Raw genomic sequence first — 23,626 nt, forward strand, 5'->3', positions numbered from 1 at the left:
TGAGTCTTGCTCACAACAGAAGTGCAACAGCAGCATAGTCCAATAAGCAAAAATCCAAAGAGGGGTGGGTTAAATGGGTCAGAACTAATTTCTCACAAACACCCATTCCAGCTTAAACTAGTGAAGTAAACTAACCACTTTTCCATTTGTTTCTTTGGCGTTTAGTCTTCCAATGCAAGGTATAGTGCAAAAATGTTACTACCAAAAGCAGATTCTGTCCCCACTGTTTCCTATACTAGGAACAAGCCCAATCATTACACCTCTATTGTGTGGGTAAGCCTTTGAATTCGCCTGCTGAGCTCTGTTTATTTCTCTACTGGCCAGCAGGATGATCAAAGTCAGAATCTACTTTAGGAGCTGAGTCAGACAGAAAAAAATTAATTTTCAAATGTCAGAAGTGCAGATAAGTGACAAATAGTGCTATATTTGCCCTTGGGATCCTTGCCTACCTGTACGTTTATTTGTCAAGTGCCTCTCTAGGTCCAACTAAAGCAACATTGTACTTTAGTGCAGCTTTTTTCCATAACGTCCAATACAGTGTAGCACACACTTTTCAGAAAAACACTACAAATGTACATATTCACACGATGACTACCCACTCATATCATAAGGCCTTCACAGATCAGCACCAATACACTTAGCTACAGATTTCCCGTATGGATACCAGGCTGAGCTAGATGGTACTCTCACTTGTTCAGCCCACACAGGTGTTCACATTCAACCATTCCAGAGTCTCCTACTCCAGCTGCGTAGATGCAGACCTTATTTTTTAAGGCAGACACAAACGTTAAGTATTTCTAATTCATTTCAAGAGAACGTTACAGTGAGTGAAGCTTGCTCACAGCAAAGGTTAGAAAACCAGGTTGCCCAAAACGCCAAAATCCAGGAGGTTAAATGTGCTGGGACCCATTTGTCACAGTCTCCAAATGCTATTGAGGAGAATGCTTTGTCTATGTTTGAATAAAAGGTCCGCACTGTTTCCTTTGGTATCCCTTTGAATGTTGCCTGTATCTTCCAAGAATCTGCTGCTGTGGCACATCCTTCGTTCAAGACTGATGCACATTTACACGTGTGAATAGTTGTTTCATAGCTATAGCAGCCACACAGTTCCTTGAGCATGATCCCCTCGTGTTCATGAACCACTGTATCTTCTAAGTGGATTAAGGGTAGGATACCCTGTATGATGGCCACCTATCCCTAAAAATGTTTAGTTTTTTACAAATCTCCTTTTAAATATTTGAATCATTTAAAACACCCATAGGGTAGGTCCGGATTGTAACCTGTGTATAGATAACTGTCCGTATAAAAAACACTCATGCTTATGTATGGATAATATGTGGGAAGTCTGTGGTATTGCCTGACAGTATTGTAAAAAATATTGTGTTGCGAGTGCAGGATCATACTCAAATTGTAAATCACTAAAGTTCTGAGTTGAGGCACCTGGCACAAGTATACTTCATGCACATTTGAAATGCTAGTTTTATTAGCTGCGTGTAATGTGGCTACAGGGTAACTACTATGATTTGTTTGCCCTGCATGCGAAGATGTTCCAGCAAGATAGCCATCTGCACAAGCATTTAAATGTTTTCAGAGTAAATCATGCCCAACAGCTAAATGTAGATGCAGCTAAATGTAGATGTGATTTGTAGGCAATATGAATAGTTTGCACCTCATTGTACACCACAGGTCACAGGATGAGCTAGAGACAACCCTGACTACGCTTTTCGTATACTGTGTCCACAGATACTTCATCTTTAGCATGTGTACTTGCATCCATGGAAGATATAAAACATGTAAGGTAATCGAGGTCTGAATATTCAGGTGCCTGGATGAAAACAACTTTGCCTGTGTGGCTCTAGAAACATATTTTTATTAGGAGAGAAACCCTCACCCACCTTTAGGTGGCATGCTTCATCATAGGGTTCCTCCTCACACCATAAACCTAGTTTGTGGTGTGGGCTGTGACTCACCTGCAAGAGAGGAGGTCATTGGATGGATAGTCCCTACGTGGATGATCAGTGTGGGTGACGAGTTCAGAGTACAATAAAGTAAAAATAAAACTACCTCTCGGTGGCACCGGTATAGACTTTGTGTTCCCAGGTGACAGGATTAAAAATCAGTGAGGAAGCTTCTTCAACCAAAATCGGTTTACAGGATCAACATGTTCCAGCCTGCTATTACCCTTTAATAGGGGTCTAGGCTTTCATCAGGGCCTCGTGACTAGTAATTCTGCAAACATATGTACAGGGATTATATAAAATATTTTTACAATACAACCAATGGTGCACAAACTTACAAACCGATCCGCTGTTGCCTATAACTCAGAAAGTCTGGTTTCTTGACAAGATCTAACAGGGCTGTGACTACACTGCTCACTGTTATCATCTGTGGGCTTGCCCAAGTCCTTACCTTGGCAAGCCCAAAGATGATAACAGTGGCAGCTTATGCTCAGTATCCCAATACTGCCCACTTGCAGCTTTCTGTTTTCCATGTGTTTCTTCTATAATACTGATTTTGACTGTTCTTTTCATTCTTTTCTGAAATTCTGCTACTGGCAGAGTCCTGTAAAGAACAGCAATTAGTATACCGATCCCGACAGGGCTTTCCCCTATCATGGTCCCTCAAATTATAGCTCCAACTGGACTCTCTTCTGTCTTGGAGATCAAATCTGATTTTTCTGTTTACTGTTCTATTTATGCATTCCTGTACCTCAGCCTTAGGCTTTAGTTTCAGTTTTGACAGACACATCCCTAAGATATCACAGTATTATGGATGTACAAGTTTCTGAAACAATTTTATGCAACTGATGTTCATGTACCGTATAGTAAACCAGTAGGAGACTGCATCAAAATTACCAGTTAACTTCATGCCAAAATCAACCGCAAGAGCAGTTCTATGTTCATTCTGTATTTGTTTCAGAACATCCAGTAATAACGCTACAGTGGGTATGCCACGTATAACAGTATGTATGTTAGTAAATATGCTTCCCCACGTACTGCATTCCTCTACAGGCAGTACCATTCCCATGGGAAGACACATAGGGCCATATGTACGAACACATTTTCCCATAGACACAGAATGGGCAAAACTGCTTGCTACATCTGGCCCATAGTTCATATCTTATGTTTGCCTTGGGGCATAGTATGAGGACAGACCACTTGCAAATTGATTGGTTTTGTAAGCCATCCAGAATGCTACTTCATTTCGCTTTGCGGGCACTTTGCTTATTACTGTATTTACAGTCTCTGGACCTTCTGCCCATATAGGATGCCTAGTGTGATTGCTGGAGTTGAAACATTAGTCTCTGACATCTGTATTACATACTAAGTCATCCATATACAGCTACTAATTATTATAACTGCAGTTACTTCACTGCAGTCAAATTCTGTGTATTTGGGATATGATGTATATTCAGCTAATACTAGCCATGTAGGACCGCAAGGCTTAAGGGAGCCACTGCAAGTGGCTCCACTACATGTAGTAAAACCCCATGGAACCACAGAGAATGGTGAGAAGTTATGGGGATCTGCTGACCCTCGTATGGTATGTACAGAGCAAAATCACAGTCTCACGTTATTCTGTTCGAGGCCTTAAGGCATTCTGAACAAGTTGATAACATGGAGCGTTCACAGGCATATAAAGTAAACTAAATACAGATGACACATGTGCACAGCATCCCACTGCCCAGTCTTGTTTGGTGCTATGTAGGTACCTAGATATTTTAGTCCTAACTAGAATTATAATGTATGCATCTGCCTCTCCCACCTTCTCCATCACACTGATAGGCGTGCAGCCATAGAAAGGTTATGCTCATCTCTCTGGTTACTCATGCAAGACACTAAAACACTTTCTAAAGAGTATAACAACAAATACAGCACTCCTGAAGCCACGCAACTCACATGGTGCAGCTATCTATTCTAAAATGCACTTTTTACCCTGCATATGGGTGTAAAGCGCTGTCCCACAGCTAACCCATACCATCTACCACACATACAGCTGATGCTGGGGTGTATTTGCTGTGACCGGTATGAAAGGATTATACATATTTTTTATGAGCTAAGGAGGTGGAAGTACTTAGCAAATAGAGGATTCCCTTGTAACCAGAACGTTCAGATCCATGATGAAGTCCTGTTGATGGAACAAAATGCATTGGCTGGGCTGGGAAATCAAAAAATGTGTTTTGAAGCATAAAATTATATATAAAAATGTTTTGGCTTCCGGTGACCTCAATGGACTGGATGAATAACTGATGTATATGTGGACTCCTATGGGATCCATCCGTTTTTATACTTCATAAATGTAGAGAATTTCGATTATGTGTATGTTCCCCCCTTGCAGTGCGCTTTCTTGGTTATTATAAAGAGGATCTTCTAGCAGTGGGACCCTAGGGTTGAATGCATACCATTAACCTCATCTAAAGGATTAGTCACAAGTTAGGTAATTTGGTGCCATTAGTCCTCATTGGTGTTGTTTCACTTTGTCACTATAGGTTTTATTCCCCAAAATCCCTCGGTAGTGAATCATCAAGAGGAATAATTTCAGAGCAGCTATTTCTCTTTGTGGTAACTATAGGTTTTTTGCCCAGAGATCCCAACTTAAACCCTTTCCACCTTGGCTTTGAATTAGAGTTTGGATTTACATGATAATCAAGATCGAAGACAGAATTGTTTGTGAGCAGGCACCTCGCTATCTTGTGCAAGGCACATGGACTACAAGTATTTCGTTTTTACAGCATCAGTGTTTCCAGCCTTGACCAATAGTAATGGTCCTCACAAGCTTTAAAGCTCACATTATCACACATCTCTAAAAAAAATACTCCCCCTCATACTATCAGAGCAATGTTTCATGAAATGTCGTGATGCGCAAATACTTGTCACTTTTTGTTTTTTGGAGTGCTTAGGTAAATGTGTGCTCCCAATCAGTCCCTGAATGTGCGCTATACTAAAACTATAGATAGATATACCCTGTAAATTGGAACCAATACCACAAAAAAAGAGACAGCAATTCCTGCAGATTTTATTTTGTAATCACACAGCAACATTTATTTCAAGCTCGCTTTACAAGAAAATGTTAGGAAAACGCGTCGACGAATTTTGACCACTGAGACACACTTCTACCGGGAAAAGAAGCGAAGGGGCCGCTGACATGACTGGCAACCGTAGCAGCACTCACCTTTCGCCACTAAAGGTGCACTAGTGGGCAAGCATCACAGAAAGAAACATAAATGTGTCCACTTGAGGATGATGACGGCGCTAATCTGGCAACAGATTGTTTCTTGAGTGCCGAGACGATTAGCCATGCGCCGCTAGGTGCAGGGTGGGGTTTTCGTGCATTAAGAGGACACCATCGCTCGGTCATCCTTCTTCGCCGACAACAATAGGAGCGCGGCCTATTAAAGGATGCGAGAAGCGGTACCCGGGAAACACTCATCGCAAGCTATACTAAAGAGAAACGCGTCACGCAGGACTTGTATTGGAAACACATATGCGGTCAGAAGCACATACGACAATCCAGCCATCAACCGGTAGTCTTTACGTGCCACTGCTTGGGAGTATATTGGGGGCGGGGCGGAGAAGGACAAAACAGAATGGTGTATAAGCAATGCGGGTAAAGAAGTGCAGGGAGCCGCAATCTCACTATATGAACGGAACGTGTCAGAGACTTTTTAATAAACTACCTTAACACTTGCAGTGCGCGTCCACACAACCCTTCAATGTACCACACGACGGCCAGACACTACTCACCCTCTTCTGAAACGTTGGCATAGGCCATCATGAAGCACGCCGAGAGAAGAAAAATGTTGATAACAGAGTAGATAATCATCGCTGCTCTCAGCTGGCGGCCTGGTGCCAGCTGTCTCAGACCTCTTGGAACCGTTCTGCTCCACAGCCCTACTGCGACAGAACGGGATCTCCTCTACGTCCAATACGAGGGCTGACAGATAAGGTCCACTTCACATCCCTAATACAAGGGCATGTATGTGGTGGTCCACGCCATGCAGCTACTGCGACTGAATCGGACCTGATGCAAGGCTGTAATCCTATGGTTTGAAACTGGGGTTCTGTGAACCCCACGCACCCTCAAAGTAAACAAAGGTCCACTTCGGAGCAATATAACGGTTCGCAAAATACTCCAAGGAGAAAAGCACCTCTGAAAAGCCCGGAAATACTGACTGTTGCTGCGCATAAATTCCTGCCACAAGAAACGTCTACTGACTGAAAGAAGGGATGCGGCAGGGCTGGGATTTAATAGAGCGCAAGGAATGGACCATTAGATCGTGAAGCGCAGGGGGGCAAGGAGGAGTTTGGGCGTGGAAGAGAGAAACCGGAAGATGGAGCGTGCTGCGATGGCCGTATCCCCTGCACACCCCGCCCCCTCCCGCCTTCACGGGAGTGGTGCATTCTGCAGGCAGTGATTCAGGGGCCCGAGGGAGCCTGTGTTTTCTAGATGTGTGTGAGGATGAGGATGGTGGGAGCAGAAGGCCAGTAATCCCCCTCCCCCGACTACCCTTTGCCGCGAAAAGGTGACGAACCACCAGTCTACAGACGTCGAAATTAAAGTAAATGACCTTTTAACGGGTTGATATTTGTACATTTCAAAATCACTTTATTTCGTTATATTGGCCCTATAACATATATAATTATACACGTGCTTCCCTAGCATAAGTAATACAGGGTTAAGAAAAAAATAAGATTCCACATGATTGTAGCGGATGCTATTTTTTTGTTAGTAGTTTGACTGCTGCCTGCAGAAACATAGCAGTTCTCCGTAAACTAAATGATTCTGTGATATCACAAAATAAATAGGGAGATGCCCAAGACTTGTGGTATTCAGTACAGATACAAATATTATCTGGCAGATCTACAAAAATAATAAAACATATGTTTGTATCAAACTGTTGCCACGGAGACAACCATAAAGAACCATTTTTCATACACACCAGTGGAAAGCACACCAAATGCCTTATGAACTTGATTGGTACACTAATTCATTTTTCTCACATGAGCTCTGTACTCACAAGAAGTAAGGTTCAGCCCCCGGCAAAGGTCGTACATGCTGTAAAACAGTGGTTCCCAACCTTTTGACGTCTGTGGACCCCCACTTTATCATTACTGGAACCTGTGTACCACCCACTGAATCATAATTGGCATCCGGGGACCCCCGATGAGTCATTACTGGAAGCTGGGGACCTAATCAGTGAATAATATTTAATTTTCTATGCAGTCCCGGACCCCCAGGGGTCCCCAGACCACAGGTTGGGAACCACTGCTGTAAATAAAGACATTTTGCTGGAGTGTGCATGGAAGCGTTGGCCATTCTTCTTCTGGATGTTTTCAGAGTGCTGGGGGACAAAGGAGTTTGCATCAAATCCACTTTGAAATTCTGTGAAGCCCATTTGGTTACACAAAGAGGATTAGGAATCAATATTGAGGTTTAGTAGATTTATTACAAATTAGTAATCATTCCAACATGTGAGGATATCAAACTCTGATTATAAATGTACAAAATCAAAATTGGCAAGTTGAAACGCCGAAACAAGTTCAGCCTTCTTGTATAAAGCATATAAAAATTACAGTCTCAGCAATCCAAAAATTAAGAATTCAGAATTGCCATTCTATAAAGGAATTCAGATATCTTCTGTGCAGTAGGAATAAAAATAAATACATCTAGCTAGGTTCTAGGCTAAATAGGACTAGGTTCAAGGGTCTCAGGATAGAGCAAGGTAAGTGTCAGCATTCTAAAGACCTGAGTAGAAGTCTTCAGCAAATAGATAATCCAGTGTTAGCATGAAGCTATGCACTGGGGAGACAAGGGGTCTAAGAGGTCTACCTCTGGAAGTCTAAAATAATTCTGCTGTAATCCTAACTGTGAACACTAAATCAATGTGGAAAGTTTTGGAAGCGTCAGTATCTTCCGAACACGTCATCAGAACACCAATTATTTCTCCTTCTTAGAAGCGCACTCGCAACATGGAGTGATTCTCCGATCCCAAGGAACACTAACAAATAGGTCGACTTTGAGCTTCTTCCTCTCAGTTAGACAGTGAATAGAAGGCACACTAACCCAGCCAGTACGTGCCAAGGTCTTATTGCTCAGCCTTTCTGTCTCTAATACACAATCCTCCTTTCATTAGTTAAGCAATGAAGAATGTACACCTGCAAAGGAAAATCATGTAAAGTAAAGAGAATACATTTGTCATGTTAAAATGTAGGCCTGCTTATGCTAACTTAACAATCCATAACTAATATGTACCTTTAAATACTCAGTGTAGGAGGCTGGCCTGGCTTGTAGTGGGTACCAAGGGGTACTTACACTCTGTACCAGGTCCAGTTATCCCTTATTAGTGTAGAAGAGGTGTTTCTAGCAGCTTAGGCTGATAGAAGGTAGCTATAGCAGAGCAGCTTAGGCTGAACTAGGAGACACGCAAAGCTCCTACTATACCACTGGTGTCATATGCACAATATCATAAAAAAACACAATACACAGATATACTAAAAATAAAGTTACTTTATTTTTATGACATATGCCAAAAGTATCTCTGTGAGTATCCTCAGTATGGGGATGACAAATATACACAAGATATATGTACACAATACCAAAAATATGCAGTAATAGCAAAAGGAAGTAATGCAAGCAATGTAAAGTTACAGTAGATTGCAATAGGAGCACATAGGTATAGGGGCAACACAAACCATATACTCCAAAAGTGGAATGCGAATCACGAATGGACCCCAAACCTATGTGAGCTTGTAGAGGGTCGCTGGCACTGTAAGAAAACAGTGAGGGTTAGAAAAATAGCCCACCCTAAGACCCTGAAAAGTAGGTGTAAAGTGCACCTATATTCCCCAGAGAGCACAGAAGTCGTGATAGGGGAATTCTGCAAGGAAGACAAACACCAGCTATGCAACCAAAGTAGATTTCCGGACGAGAGTACCTGTGGAACAAGGGGACCAAGTCCAAGAGTCGCGACAATGTCGAGATTGGGCAGATGCCCAGGAAATGCCAGCTGAGGGTGCAAAGAAGCTGCCACCGGATAGTAGAAGCTGTGGATTCTGCAAGAACGACGAGGGCTAGAAACTTCCCCTTTGGAGGATGGATGTCCCACGTCGTGAAGAAGCTTGCAGAGGTGTTCCCACGCAGAAAGACCGCAAACAAGCCTTGCTAGCTGCAAGGGTCGCGGTTAGGGTTTTTGGATGCTGCTGTGGCCCAGGAGGGACCAGGATGTCGCCACTTGGATGAGGAGACAGAGGGGGCGCCCAGCAAGTCAGGGAGCCCTCACAGAAGCAGGCAGCACCCGCAGAAGTGCCAGAACAGGCACTACGAAGAGGAGTGAACCGGAGCTCACCCGAAGACACAAAAGGGAGTCCCACGACGCCGGAGGACAACTCAGGAGGTTGTGCACTGCAGGTTAGAGTGTCGGGGACCCAGGCTTGGCTGTGCACGAAGGAAATCCTGGAAGAGTGGACAGGAGACGGAGAAGCTGCAAATCACGCGGTACCCAGCAATGCAATCTAGCGTGGGGAGTCAGGGACTTACCTCCACCAAACATGGACTGATGAGTCACTGGACTGTGGGAGTCACTTGGACAGAGTTGCAGAGTTCCAGGGACCACGCTCGTCGTGCTGAGAGGGGACCCAGAGGACCGGTGATGCAGTCTTTTGTTGCCTGCGGTTGCAGGGGGAAGATTCCGTCGACCCATGGGAGATTTCTTCAGAGCTCCTAGTGCAGAGAGGAGGCAGGCTACCCCCAGAGCATGCACCACCAGGAAAACAGTCGAGAAGGCGGCAGGATCAGCGATACAAGGTTGCAGTAGTCGTCTTTGCTACTTTGTTGCGGTTTTGCAGGCGTCCTGAGCAGTCAGCGGTCGATCCTTTGGCAGAAGGTGAAGAGAGAGATGCAGAGGAACTCGGATGAGCACTTGCATTCGTTATCTAAAGAATTCCCCAAAGCAGAGACCCTAAATAGCCAGAAAGGAGGTTTGGCTACCTAGGAAGGAGGATAGGCTAGAAACACAGGTAAGAGCTATCAGGAGGAGTCTCTGACGTCACCTGCTGGCACTGGCCACTCAGAGCAGTCCAGTGTGCCAGCAGCACCTCTGTTTCCAAGATGGCAGAGGTCTGGAGCACACTGGAGGAGCTCTGGGCACCTTCCCTGGAAGGTGCAGGTCAGGGGAGTGTTCACTCCCCTTTCCTTTGTCCAGTTTCGCGCCAGAGCAGGGCTAGGGGATCTCTGAACCGGTGTAGACTGGCTTATGCAGAGATGGGCACCATCTGTGCCCATCAAAGCATTTCCAGAGGCTGGGGGAGGCTACTCCTCCCCAGCCCTGACACCTTTTTCCAAAGGGAGAGGGTGTAACACCCTCTCTCTGAGGAAGTCCTTTGTTCTGCCTTCCTGGGCCAAGCCTGGCTGGACCCCAGGAGGGCAGAAACCTGTCTGAGGGGTTGGCAGCAGCAGCAGCTGCAGTGAAACCCCGGGAAAGGTAGTTTGGCAGTACCCGGGTCTGTGCTAGAGACTCGGGGGATCATGGAATTGTCTCCCCAATGCCAGGATGGCATTGGGGTGACAATTCCATGATCTTGGACATGTTACATGGCCATGTTCGGAGTTACCATTGTGACGCTGTACATAGGTAGTGACCTATGTCCAGTGCACGCGTGTAATGGTGTCCCCGCACTCACAAAGTCTGGGGAATTTGCCCTGAACGATGTGGGGGCACCTTGGCTAGTGCCAGGGTGCCCACACACTAAGTAACTTAGCACCCAACCTTTACCAGGTAAAGGTTAGACATATAGGTGACTTATAAGTTACTTAAGTGCAGTGGTAAATGGCTGTGAAATAACATGGACGTTATTTCACTCAGGCTGCAGTGGCAGGCCTGTGTAAGAATTGTCAAATCTCCCTATGGGTGGCAAAAGAAATGCTGCAGCCCATAGGGATTTCCTGGAACCCTAATACCCTGGGTACCTAAGTACCATATACTAGGGAATTATAAGGGTGTTCCAGTATGCCAATGTGAATTGGTAAAATTGGTCACTAGCCTGTTAGTGACAATTTGGAAAGCAGAGAGAGCATAACCACTGAGGTTCTGGTTAGCAGAGCCTCAGTGAGACAGTTAGTCATTACACAGGGAACACATACAGAGCACACTTATGAGCACTGGGGCCCTGGCTGGCAGGGTCCCAGTGACACATACACTAAAACAACATATATACAGTGAAATATGGGGGTAACATGCCAGGCAAGATGGTACTTTCCTACACAACCCCCCCCCCCCAAACGAAGGACAATAAGACTAGCCATGACCTGATGAGTCTTCATTGTCTAAATGGAAATATCTGGAGAGTCCATCTGCGTTGGAGTGGGTACTCCCAGGTCTATGTTCCACTGTATAGTCCATTCCCTGTAGAGATATGGACCACCTCAACAATTTAGGGTTTTCACCTTTCATTTGTTTTAGCCAAAGTAGAGGTTTGTGGTCTGTGACAATGAAGTGAGTGCCAAACAGGTATGGCCTCAACTTCTTCAGTGCCCAGACCACAGCAAAGGCCTCCATCTCTATGGCAGACCAACGCTTTTCTCTAGGGGTCAACCTCCTGCTGATAAAAGCAACAGGTTGATCCTGGCCCTCAGAACTGAGTTGTGATAAGACTGCCCCTACCCCTAATTCAGATGCATCAGTTTGAACAATGAATTTTTTAGAGTAACATGGGCTTTTTAGGACAGGTGCCGTGCACATGGCCTGTTTCAGCTCCTCAAAAGCTTTCTGACAGCTAGCTGTCCACAATACCGTTTTAGGCATTTTATTAGAAGTGAGGTCATTAAGAGGGGCTGCTATGGAGCCATAGTTCTTTATGAACCTCCTGTAATACCCAGTGAGGCCTAAGAAGGCTCTCACCTGGGTCTGAGTTGTAGGGGGAACCCGATCTATGATAGTTTGGATTTTCCCCTGAAGTGGTGCAATCTGTTCTCCACCTACAAGGTGTCCCAGATAAACCACTTTCCCCTGCCCTATCTGGCACTTTGAAGCCTTGATAGTGAGGCCTGCCTTTTGCAGGGCCTCCAAAAGTTTCCGTAGGTGGACCAGGTGATCATCCCAGGTGGAGCTTAAGACAGCTATATCATCTAGATATGCTGCACTGAAAGCTTCCAACCCTTGCAGGACTGTATTCACCAACCTCTGAAAAGTGGCAGGTGCATTTTTCAAACCAAAGGGCATTACTGTGAATTGATAGTGCCCTCCAATAGTCGAAAATGCAGTTTTTGCTTTAGCATCCTCTGATAACTTGATCTGCCAATACCCTGCAGTCAAATCAAAGGTGCTTAGATACTTGGCAGATGCCAGTGTATCTATGAGCTCATCTGCCCTGGGTATAGGGTGAGCATCAGTTTTAGTTACCTGGTTGAGACCTCTGTAATCTACACAAAACCTCATCTCTCTTTTCCCATCTTTAGAGTGAGGCTTTGGTACAAGCACCACAGGAGAGGCCCATGGACTTTCGGAGTGTTCAACCACTCCCAGTTCAAGCATTTTCTGAACCTCTTGTTTTATGCAGTCCCTGACATGGTCAGGCTGCCTATAGATCTTACTTTTGACAGGCATGCTGTCTCCAGTATCTATAGTGTGCTCACACCAAGAAGTGGTGCCTGGCACAGTAGAAAAGAGTTCAGAAAACTGACCCAGGAGATTTATGCAGTGGTCTTTCTGCTCAGCAGTAAGACAATCTGCTAAAACTACACCTTCCACTAGAGCATCTTGTTCTGTGGAAGAGATGAGATCAGGGAGAGGATCACTCTCTTCTTCCTGTCCTTCATCTGTTGCCATGAGCAGGGTGAGATCAGCCCTGTCATAGTAGGGTTTTAGGCGATTGACATGGAGCACCCTAAGGGGATTCCTGGCAGTGCCTAAGTCAACCAAGTAGGTGACTTCTCCCCTCTTTTCAACAATAATGTGGGGTCCACTCCATTTGTCTTGGAGTGCTCTTGGGGCCACAGGCTCCAAGACCCACACCTTCTGTCCTGGTTGGTACTGAATCAGAACAGCCTTCTGGTCATGCCATTGCTTTTGGAGCTCTTGGCTGGCCTGAAGGTTTTTACTGGCCTTTTTCATGTACTCAGCCATTCTGGATCTTAGGCCAAGTACATAGTCCACTATGTCTTGCTTAGGAGCTTTTAAAGGTTGTTCCCAACCCTCCTTTACAAGTGTTAGAGGACCTCTTACAGGGTGCCCAAATACAAGTTCAAAGGGGCTGAAGCCCACTCCTTTCTGGGGTACCTCCCTGTAAGCAAAAAGGAGGCAAGGTAACAGGACATCCCATCTCCTCCTGAGTTTTTCAGGGAGTCCCATTATCATTCCTTTGAGAGTTTTATTAAACCTCTCTACCAGTCCATTTGTTTGTGGATGATAAGGTGTGGTGAATTTGTATGTTACACCACATTCCTTCCATATGGCCTTCAAGTATGCAGACATAAAGTTGCTACCCCTGTCTGATACAACCTCTTTTGGGAAACCCATCCTGGAAAAGATTCCCAGGAGGGCTTTTGCCACTGCAGGTGCTGTAGTGGTCCTTAGAGGAATTGCTTCAGGATATCTTGTGGCATGGTCCACTACCACCAAGATAAACCTATTGCCTGAAGCAGTAGGAGGGTCAAGGGGGCCAACTATGTCAACCCCTACCCTTTCAAAGGGAACCCCAACCACAGGCAGTAGAATAAGGGGAGCCTTTAGGGTGCCTCCATTCTTGCCACTGGCTTGACAGGTGACACAGGACTTACAAAAATCTTTTGTGTCCTCTGACATTCTAGGCCAATGAAACAGTGGGACAAGCCTTTCCCATGTTTTAATTTGCCCTAAATGTCCAGCCAAGGGAATGTCGTGAGCTAGAGTTAGGAGGAACTCTCTGTATTGCAGGGGAATGACCAATCTCCTGGCTGCTCTAGGTTTAGGGTCCCTTGCCTCTGTATACAAGAGGTTGTCCTCCCAGTAAACTCTACGTGAGTCACTGACATTCCCATTTTGCTGTTTGACAGCTTGCTGTCTTAGACCCTCTAATGTGGGACAGGTTTGCTGTGCCACACTCAGCTCCTCCCTGACAGCCCCCCCTCCACCCAAAAGCTCAGCAGTGTCTGCTTCCAGCTCCTCTGGTGAAGGTTCTGCACAGGGGGGACATTCTTCTTCCTTAGAAGTAGAATCATCTGTAGAGGGAGGGATAGTGGGTAGGGATTTAGCTTTAGGGAGCACTTGGTCCATTGTTCCAGGATCCAAGTCACCCTGTCCTTTTTGCTTTTTGGTCTGAGCCCTTGTCAAAGCAAAAATATGCCCAGGAATGCCCAGCATTGCTGCATGAGCCTCCAACTCCACTTCTGCCCAAGCTGATGTCTCTAAATCATTCCCTAGTAGACAGTCTACAGGTACATCTGAGGCAACCACAACTTTCTTTGGACCAGTAACCCCCCCCCCAGTTGAGATTCACAACAGCCATGGGGTGGCTAAGAGTGTTGTTATGAGCTTCTGTCACTTGGTACTGGTGACCAAGTAGGTGTTGTTCAGGGTGTACCAGTTTCTCTATTACCATGGTAACACTGGCACCTGTGTCCCTGTAGGCCTGAACCTCAACACCATTTATTAGGGGAAGTTGCTTGACTTATCCATATTAAGGGGACAAGCAACCAAGGTGGCCAAATCAATGGCACCTTCAGAGACTAGCACAGCATCTGTGGTCTCCCTAACAAGACCAACCCCAACTAAATTACCAAAAGTGAGCCCAGCTACTCCCTTAGATTGGCTATTAGTAGGTTTGCTCCCACCACCACTGCTATTACTAGGGGCACTAGGTGTAGCAGTAGGGGTTGTGGTAGTGGGAGGCTTGGTGCTTTTCTTTGGACAACTGGCATCAGTTGTCCAATGGCCTTTTACTTTACATAAATAGCACCATGGTTTCTTTACTTGATTAGAAGAGGATTTGGACCCACCACCCCCACCAGAGTGTTTTTGTGGGCCTGATGAAGACTCATTTTTAGATTTGTCCCCACCCTTGTCTGAAGACTTACCATCCTTCTTCTTGCCATCCTTGTCACCCCCTGTATGAACTTTTCTGTTCACTCTTGTTCTGACCCTTTTGTCTGCCTTCTTTCCCAATTCTTGGGGAGAGGTCAGATCTGAGTCCACTAGATATTGGTGTAACAAATCAGACACACAGTTATTCAGAATATGCTCTCTCAGGATCAGATTATACAGGCTTTCATAGTCAGAAACTTTACTGCCATGTAACCACCCCTCCAAGGCCTTCACGGAATAGTCAACAAAGTCTACCCAGTCTTGTGAGGACTCTTTTCTGGTTTCTCTGAACTTAATCCTGTATTGTTCAGTGGTTAAGCCAAATCCATCCAAGAGTGCATTCTTCAAAACTGTAAAATTATTGGCATCACTTTCCTTCACAGTAAGGAGCCTATCCCTACCCTTTCCACTGAAAGATAGCCATAGGATAGCAGCCCACTGCCTTTGAGGGACCCCCTGTACAACACAGGCCCTCTCAAGTGCAGCAAACCACTTGTTAATGTCATCCCCCTCCTTGTAAGGGGGAACTATCTTATGCAAATTCCTAGAATCATGCTCTTTCACAGGATTACTATCTGGAATACTGCTGCTGCCACCATGGGGTCCTAACCCCAACCTCTGTCTTTCTTTTTCTAAGTCTAAAGATTCCCTGTCTAGAGCCAGCTGTTGCTGTTTAAGCTTCAGCCTGGACTCTTCCACTCTCAATCTATTGAGCTCCCTTTCTAACATTCTGTCATCAGGGTGGGTGGGTTGGGCATGCTTTGACACAGAAGAATGATGTGAATGAACAGAGGGAGACCTGTCCCTAACAGTTGGCACCCTAACAACCTGGCCTGCGGTTGCAGGGGGAAGATTCAGTCGACCCACAGAAGATTTCTTCAGAGCTCCTAGTGCAGAGAGGAGGCAGGCTACCCCCAGAGCATGCATGTTAGAAATGGGGTTTTTGGTTGGCAGTCAGGTTACCCCCTGTCCAAGCAAAAGCCCTCACTCTAGTTAGGGTAAGTCACACACAATCCAAGATTATCCTGTGCCCACCCTCTGGTAGCTTGGCACGAGCAGTCAGGCTTAACTTAGAAGGCAATGTGTAAAGTATTTGTGCAATAAATCATACAATACCACCATATAGCACCACAAAAAAACACCACACAGTGTTTAGAAAAATATATAATATTTATCAGGATAATTGTAGGTCAAAAAGAATAAAGTTGCAATGGGAAATTGTAGAGATATCACTGAAAAGTGATATAAAGTGTCTTAAGTCTTTAGAATATAAACAAAGTCTCTTTCAAGCACAAGTACCTGGTTTAGCGTGGAAAAATCTCCTCAGAGGGCCACAAAAGAAGAGGTGCGTGGAAAAAGGGTGTGTGCGTCGATTTCTCCTCAGCACACACGGACTTGCGTCGTTATTTTCCACGCAGGGAAGTCGTGTGTCGTTTTCCGGCGCGCGGACAGTCTCTTTTCGTGGATCGCGGGGATTACCAGATGTCCCGGGTCTGTGCGTGGATTTTCCTGCTTGTTTTCCGCTTGCACGTCGTTCTGCGGGGCTGCGCGTCGAAATTATGATCTCACGGCAGGCGTCGCGTCGATTTCTCCTCTAGAGGTCGGGCGGCGTTGTCCTTGCGAAGCCGTGCGTCGGATTTTCGGTCGTCCCAAGAGCGTCGCGTCGATCAGCGTCGGTGTGCGGCGTTTTTCTCGCCGCGGAACAAGCTGTGCGTCGAAATTTTCAGCGCACGGAGTGTCCAAGTGAAAGAGGGAAGTCTTTTTGGTCCTGAGACTTCAGGGAACAGGAGGCAAGCTCTATCCAAGCCCTTGGAGAGCACTTTCACAGCCAGACAAGAGTTCAGCAAGGCAGCAGGCCAACAGCAAGGCAGCAGTCCTTTGTAGAAAGCAGACAGGTGAGTCCTTTGAGCAGCCAGGCAGTTCTTCTTGGCAGGATGTAGTTTCTGGTTCAGGTTTCTTCTCCAGCAAGTGTCTGATGAGGTAGGGCAGAGGCCCTGTTTTATACCCAAATGTGCCTTTGAAGTGGGGGAGACTTCAAAGAGTGGCTAAGAAGTGCACCAGGTCCCCTTTCAGTTCAATCCTGTCTGCCAGGGTCCCAGTAGGGGGTGTGGGAGTCCTTTGTGTGAGAGCAGGCCCTCCACCCTCCCAGCCCAGGAAGACCCATTCAAAATGCAGATGTATGCAAGTGAGGCTGAGTACCCTGTGTTTGGGGTGGGTCTGAGTGAATGCACAAGGAGCTGTCAACCAAGCCCAGCCAGACGTGGATTGTAAGGCACAGAAGGATTTAAGTGCAAAGAAATGCTCACTTTCTAAAAGTGGCATTTCTAGAATAGTAATATTAAATCCGACTTCACCAGTCAGCAGGATTTTGTATTACCATTCTGGCCATACTAAATATGACCTTCCTGCTCCTTTCAGATCAGCAGCTGCCACTTCAACAGTGTATGAGGGCAGCCCCAATGTTAGCCTATGAAGGGAGCAGGCCTCACAGTAGTGTAAAAACAAATTTAGGAGTTTTACACTACCAGGACTTTTAACTACACAGGTACATGTCCTGCCTTTTACCCACACAGCACCCTGCTCTAGGGGTTACCTAGGGCACACATTAAGGGTGACTTATATGTAGAAAAAGGGGAGTTCTAGGCTTGGCAAGTACTTTTAAATGCCAAGTCGAGGTGGCAGTGAAACTGCACACACAGGCCTTGCAATGGCAGGCCTGAGACAAGGAAAAGGGGCTACTTAAGTGGGTGGCACAACCAGTGCTGCTGGCCCACTAGTAGCATTTAATTTACCAGCCCTATGCACATAAAGTGCACCTTACTAGGGACTTATAAGTAAATTAATAGTCCAATCAGGTATGATTCAAGGTTACCATGTTTTAAGGAAGAGAGCATATGCACTTTAGCACTGGTTAGCAGTGGTAAAGTGCGCAGAGTCTAAAAACCAGCAAAAACAGTGTCCACAAAGTGGAGGGAGGCAGGCAAAAAGTTAGGGGTGACTACCCTAAGGCTGTCAGGTCTAACAATGCACCACCAGGAAAACAGTCGAGAAGGGGGCAGGATCAGCGATACAAGGTTGCAGTAGTCGTCTTTGCTACTTTGTTGCAGTTTTGCAGGCGTCCTGAGCAGTCAGCGGTCGATCCTTTGGCAGAAGGTGAAGAGAGAGATGCAGAGGAACTCGGATGAGCATGTGCATTCGTTATCTAAAGAATTCCCCAAAGCAGAGACCCTAAATAGCCAGAAAAGGAGGTTTGGCTACCTAGGAAGGAGGATAGGCTAGCAATACAGGTAAGAGCCTATCAGGAGGAGTCTCTGACGTCACCTGCTGGCATTGGCCACTCAGAGCAGTCCAGTGTGCCAGCAGCACCTCTGTTTCCAAGATGGCAGAGGTCTGGAGCACACTGGAGGAGCTCTGGGCACCTCCCCTGGGAGGTGCAGGTCAGGGGAGTGGTCACTCCCCTTTCCTTTGTCCAGTTCCGTACCAGAGCAGGGCTGGGGGATCCCTGAACCGGTGTAGACTGGCTTATGCAGAGATGGGCACCATCTGTGCCCATCAAAGCATTTCCAGAGGCTGGGGAGGCTACTCCTCCCCAGCCCTGACACCTTTTTCCAAAGGGAGAGGGTGTAACACCCTCTCTCTGAGGAAGTCCTTTGTTCTGCCTTCCTGGGCCAAGCCTGGCTGGACCCCAGGAGGGCAGAAACCTGTCTGAGGGGTTGGCAGCAGCAGCAGCTGCAGTGAAACCCCGGGAAAGGTAGTTTGGCAGTACCCGGGTCTGTGCTAGAGACTCAGGGGATCATGGAATTGTCTCCCCAATACCAGGATGGCATTGGGCTGACAATTCCATGATCTTGGACATGTTACATGGCCATGTTCGGAGTTACCATTGTGACGCTGTACATAGGTAGTGACCTATGTCCAGTGCACGCGTGTAATGGTGTCCCCGCACTCACAAAGTCCGGGGAATTTGCCCTGAACAATGTGGGGGCACCTTGGCTAGTGCCAGGGTGCCCACACACTAAGTAACTTAGCACCCAACCTTTACCAGGTAAAGGTTAGACATATGTGTGTAAGAATTGTCAAAGCTCCCTATGGGTGGCAAAATAAATGCTGCAGCCCATAGGGATCTCCTGGAACCCCAATACCCTGGGTACCTTAGTACCATATACTAGGGAATTATAAGGGTGTTCCAGTATGCCAATGTGAATTGGTAAAATTGGTCACTAGCCTGTTAGTGACAATTTGGAAAGCAGAGAGAGCATAACCACTGAGGTTCTGGTTAGCAGAGCCTCAGTGAGACAGTTAGTCATCACACAGGGAACACATACAGGGCACACGTATGAGCACTGGGGCCCTGGCTGGCAGGGTCCCAGTGACACATACACTAAAACAACATATATACAGTGAAGTATGGGGGTAACATGCCAGGCAAGATGGTACTTTCCTACACTCAGTTATAATTGTAAGTATAATATTAGGATAAATGCAAACATAAGCAACACATCATGAACACACAAGCATGGCTCGTTTCAATAAATGCAAAACTTAAAAATACAAGTCTAAGTCTGAATGAGAACTCCAATTTCACATTAAAGCTAAACATTAGAACTCATAACTATAAATCAAAACTCTAGTTTTTACAGTGAATACACTTTAGATAATTTAGTTTGATACTTCACTTTACATTAATATGGTTAAGACACTCAGTATACATGATGTTGATTACATTTCTATTTAGCTAAACTAGGAAAGATTGAGAAAGTTGGGGAAAGGACAGGCAGAAGGTGTCAGCATGAAAAGCCCCTAAACGGCTGTATCATGATTCCTCAAGCAAATGTGGGAAATAATTGTCCAAGAGTCTAACTCCTTCAGGCGAGAGAAAAAGGCCTCATCTCTAAAGCGAGTGGGAAAGGTATCTCTTAGCTATCTCTGCATTGCATTAGTTTAATCATCTCCTTTCTATAGCTGCTGCAGCTACACAGAGATTCCCATGAAGGGAACCAATCAGTTTATGGTACAGTTTGATAAGGATATATCATTATTTCACACACGGAAATACAACAAAGTCTCTTGCGAAGCATCCACCTGTCAAGGGCTGGGCTTCTGGGTGACACTTGAATCAGCTTCTTGACTGGGTGGAATCAACACTTATCTTCTTAGGTAGTACTGGATCCCAGAATGGGAACAAGCTATCTAGAAATGCTCCAGAAAAATTTTACTGCGAAGGAAACACTGGAGACCAGAGAAACATTTAGGCTGAACAGAGGCAGATCTTGCTAAACACAGAAACTGGGGTCCACGGAGGCCAGTGAGCGTGCAACAGTTTGGAAACAATTGCAACACAAATGGACCGCACGATGACGATCCTTTTATAATGCCAGACAGGAAATGAGTAATAGAAAAATAGGGTTCAGCCATCTTGGATTGGGAAAATCTAAAGTAAAAATAAAAACTAATAATTAAACAAACAATTAATTTCCCTGAAAAAAAACAAATGTAATCAAGTCTAATGCAGGTACACAAATATGTTTTTATTTAATAATGTTTTCCTGCATGCAGAATATGCCAGGAGCTAGAATGCAGGAAACATCCATTCCAAAATTGCACCAGTACTCAGTCCAACATGCTATGAGGAAGAAACCTAGCAGAATGACCCAATGCAGCCTTAGCAAGGGAGATGCTGCAGGATAACTGCGGTATGCTGTGTGACAGAAGGAATGAAGAATGCCACAACAGAAAGCCCCACAGCAACAAGAAGCCAAAATGTTGCCACAGCAGGGCCCACAGAAACAGCAGTAAGGAATAATCCTTACACTCTGTATCCCTTTAGCAGCTCCTGGTTTACAAGAATACTTGGAATAGAATAACTGGATTAGATGAGGTGCATGGACCTATCTGCTGGCTCCCAGGACCGGTCACAGGGTTTATACCCACTTCAATCAATAAGATATTGGAGTTTCCTTCTAAAGTAATGGGAGTCACAGATCTCTTGGGCTTCATATTCAGGTTGTACATCAACTAGTATAGGTTTTGTCTTCCTTTTAACAGATAAACTTTTTCATCTGATATAAGTTTTAAGATGGGACGCATCAAAAGGTGGATGAATCCTCCATGAGAAAGGAAGTCCCAGTTGTACCGTAACTGGTTTACAATATTAGAAATTTCAAATGGCCATAATGTCTTGGAGAGAATAGAGAACAGCAGAGAGAACGAGGTAGGTGGAATGAGGACAGCCAAACCTTGTCACCAACCTTATATATTTAGGAGCAGATCATCTAAGTTGGTTATCTTGGAAAATCTGTTTGTCTTTTGTTTTTTGTATTTATGAAGTACTGTTCTGTAACTTTAGTGATGCATCTTGTACAGTTGGTACCTGATCTTCACTGTCAGGGAGTTCGTGGAAAGTTCAAGAATAAAACACAGTCAAAGCAAAAAAAAAAGTGAAAACCCTGTGGAGGTAAGGATTGAACTGTGGGTAACAGAGATTTGCAATTGTCTTGGAAAATACAGAGAACAAAGCCCAGTCTTTGGCTTAACTGCTTCCAGGTCATAGAGGTATATTGAGGATCTCAATCAGACATGATTTTCAAAGATAGTCCGCAGAGTCGAAATATAGCAGAATAAAAGATCTGGCCATTCCTAATCAGTTGGTAGTTTAGGCAGAGCAGAAAAATGGGCCATTTTGGTAAATGAATCTGTGGTTACTATGATTGTGGTGCAACATTCAGAGGGAAGTAAGTCAACAATTAAATTAGTTGATATAACTTCCCAAATTTTTGTATGAAGTTCCAGAGACAATAGTGATCCAGCTTTTTGTGTTTAAGATGTGCCTTTGGCTCAGGTCTCACAGTTTTGACCCACTTCATGACATCTTGATGGAGGGAAGACCACCAGAATTCTCCTCTGACTAGATCCTCAGTAACTTGTTGACATCTGTGACCAGAGCATCCTGGCACAACTGTAAAATATACCTTTGAAATCCTCTTGTAGGAATTAAGAGTTTACCTTGAATAACAATTAACCTTTAGTCTTTCTTTATTTGTGTCTGAGGTTTTAGTTGTCTCAATTTGTCTAATTTAAAATGTTTTGTTTTAGAAAAGAGAGATTTAAGAAATGTGGAGGTTATGTTGTTTATAAAAGAAAACAGGAATGTGAATAAGTAGAAAATCAAATTATTGAAAGAAAAAATGCCCAGCATGCCTATCGACTATTTCTCCCCTCAGCTTGTTGGAGGACCTGGAAATTTCTGTGATGTGTGTGAACAATCACTCTATGCTGGTCTCCCAAAATAAAAATGCCTCGATTCTAAAAAAGCTAATTTGATGGCCAGGAGTTCTTCCTCAAGAACTGAATCATGTCTTTCAACTGGGAAAATGGTATGAATACGAAGGCCACAGGATGTTCTTACCCATCCTGACTAGATTGAATAAACACAGTCTCCTCTGCTAGGTCACAGGCATCAGCCTCAATAATAAAAGGTTTAGATACATCAAGTTGCTGTAGTATTGGAGGTTTGATGAATTCAGACTTTAACTTTTTGAATGCAGAGGTAGCCACTTTAGTCCAGTAGAAGGTCATGTTCTTTTTTAAGAGATCACTAATGGGTGGGATGCATTTAGAAAAGTTTGTTAATGAATTTGTGATAATTATTCACAAGGCCAAGACACCTCTGTCTCCCTCTTACTGAGGAAGGAATGGACCAATCTAAGATAGCCTGAGCTTTCTTTGAATCCATTGCAATTACTCTTGAAGAAAGTATACAGCCTAAGTACTCAACAGAATCTTTTCCGAAGAGATTTTTGTGTGGCTTTACCAACAGATTATTCTCCCTCAGACGTTGTAACATCTACCTGACATGAAAAATGTGTTGAGTTGATGCTTTGGAAAAATTAGAATATTATCCTAATAGATCACTATGGACTGCAGCATCAGATCTGAAAAACTTACTTTCATGAATTGTTGGAACACATCATGGTAGCTACAAAGGCCAGAAGGCATCACCCGGTATCACAATACCCAAATGGCATCCAGTAAGCTTCCTTCCATTCATCCCAGATCTAATGCGAATGAGGTGTAAGGCTCTTCTGAGGTCAAGTTTTGTAAAAATGATTGCTCCCTGAACAGCTGCTAGGATGTCTGAAATATATGGTAAGAGATAACGATCCTTCACGGTCACCTTCTTCAAACCACTGTAGTCAATACAGGGCCAGAGTTCAGAGGTTCCTTTTTTTGGCACAAAGATTACAGAAGCCTTAACGGGAAATCTAAATGGATTGAGTAATTAGACAATTTGCCAGTTAGCATCCAGATAATCTCTTAGAGCTTGTCTCTCCAAAGGAGATAAAAGATTCACCCATGGGGAACAATAGCATCAGGAAGGACGTCAATGGGACAATCTAAGGGTTGATGGGGGGTAGTTCTTTGGGTATAGACCCTTGAAATACATCAAGGAATTCTTGGTAGGTTTTTGGAATTCACAGATTGTGCCAAAGAATGGTTGGTTTCAGCAGGTCGAGTCTCCTGGTTATCCGGATTGAGTAAGTTAACATTGCAATGAGATACAGAGACCTCAGA

At 44.9% G+C, this 23,626-nt stretch overlaps 1 protein-coding gene across 3 annotated transcripts in view; it reads right to left on the reverse strand.

The window, feature by feature from the left end:
• Nucleotides 1–6,485, reverse strand: part of CADM3 (cell adhesion molecule 3) — a 603,256-nt gene extending 596,771 nt beyond the window's left edge. For 2 of the 3 annotated variants that reach the window (XM_069217688.1, XM_069217687.1), the window contains exon 1: nt 5,745–6,218. In XM_069217688.1, coding sequence (XP_069073789.1) covers nt 5,745–5,823 — 79 coding nt within the window. In that variant the 5' untranslated portion in view covers nt 5,824–6,218. Of the gene's footprint in view, nt 1–5,744 lie in introns of all 3 variants that reach the window. The other variant, XM_069217689.1, reaches the window with a different exon arrangement.
• Between the last annotated feature and the right edge of the window lie 17,141 nt (nt 6,486–23,626).

This window comes from Pleurodeles waltl, chromosome 12 (genome assembly GCF_031143425.1).
Source record: "Pleurodeles waltl isolate 20211129_DDA chromosome 12, aPleWal1.hap1.20221129, whole genome shotgun sequence".
In the NCBI taxonomy this organism is placed as follows: domain Eukaryota; kingdom Metazoa; phylum Chordata; class Amphibia; order Caudata; family Salamandridae; genus Pleurodeles; species Pleurodeles waltl.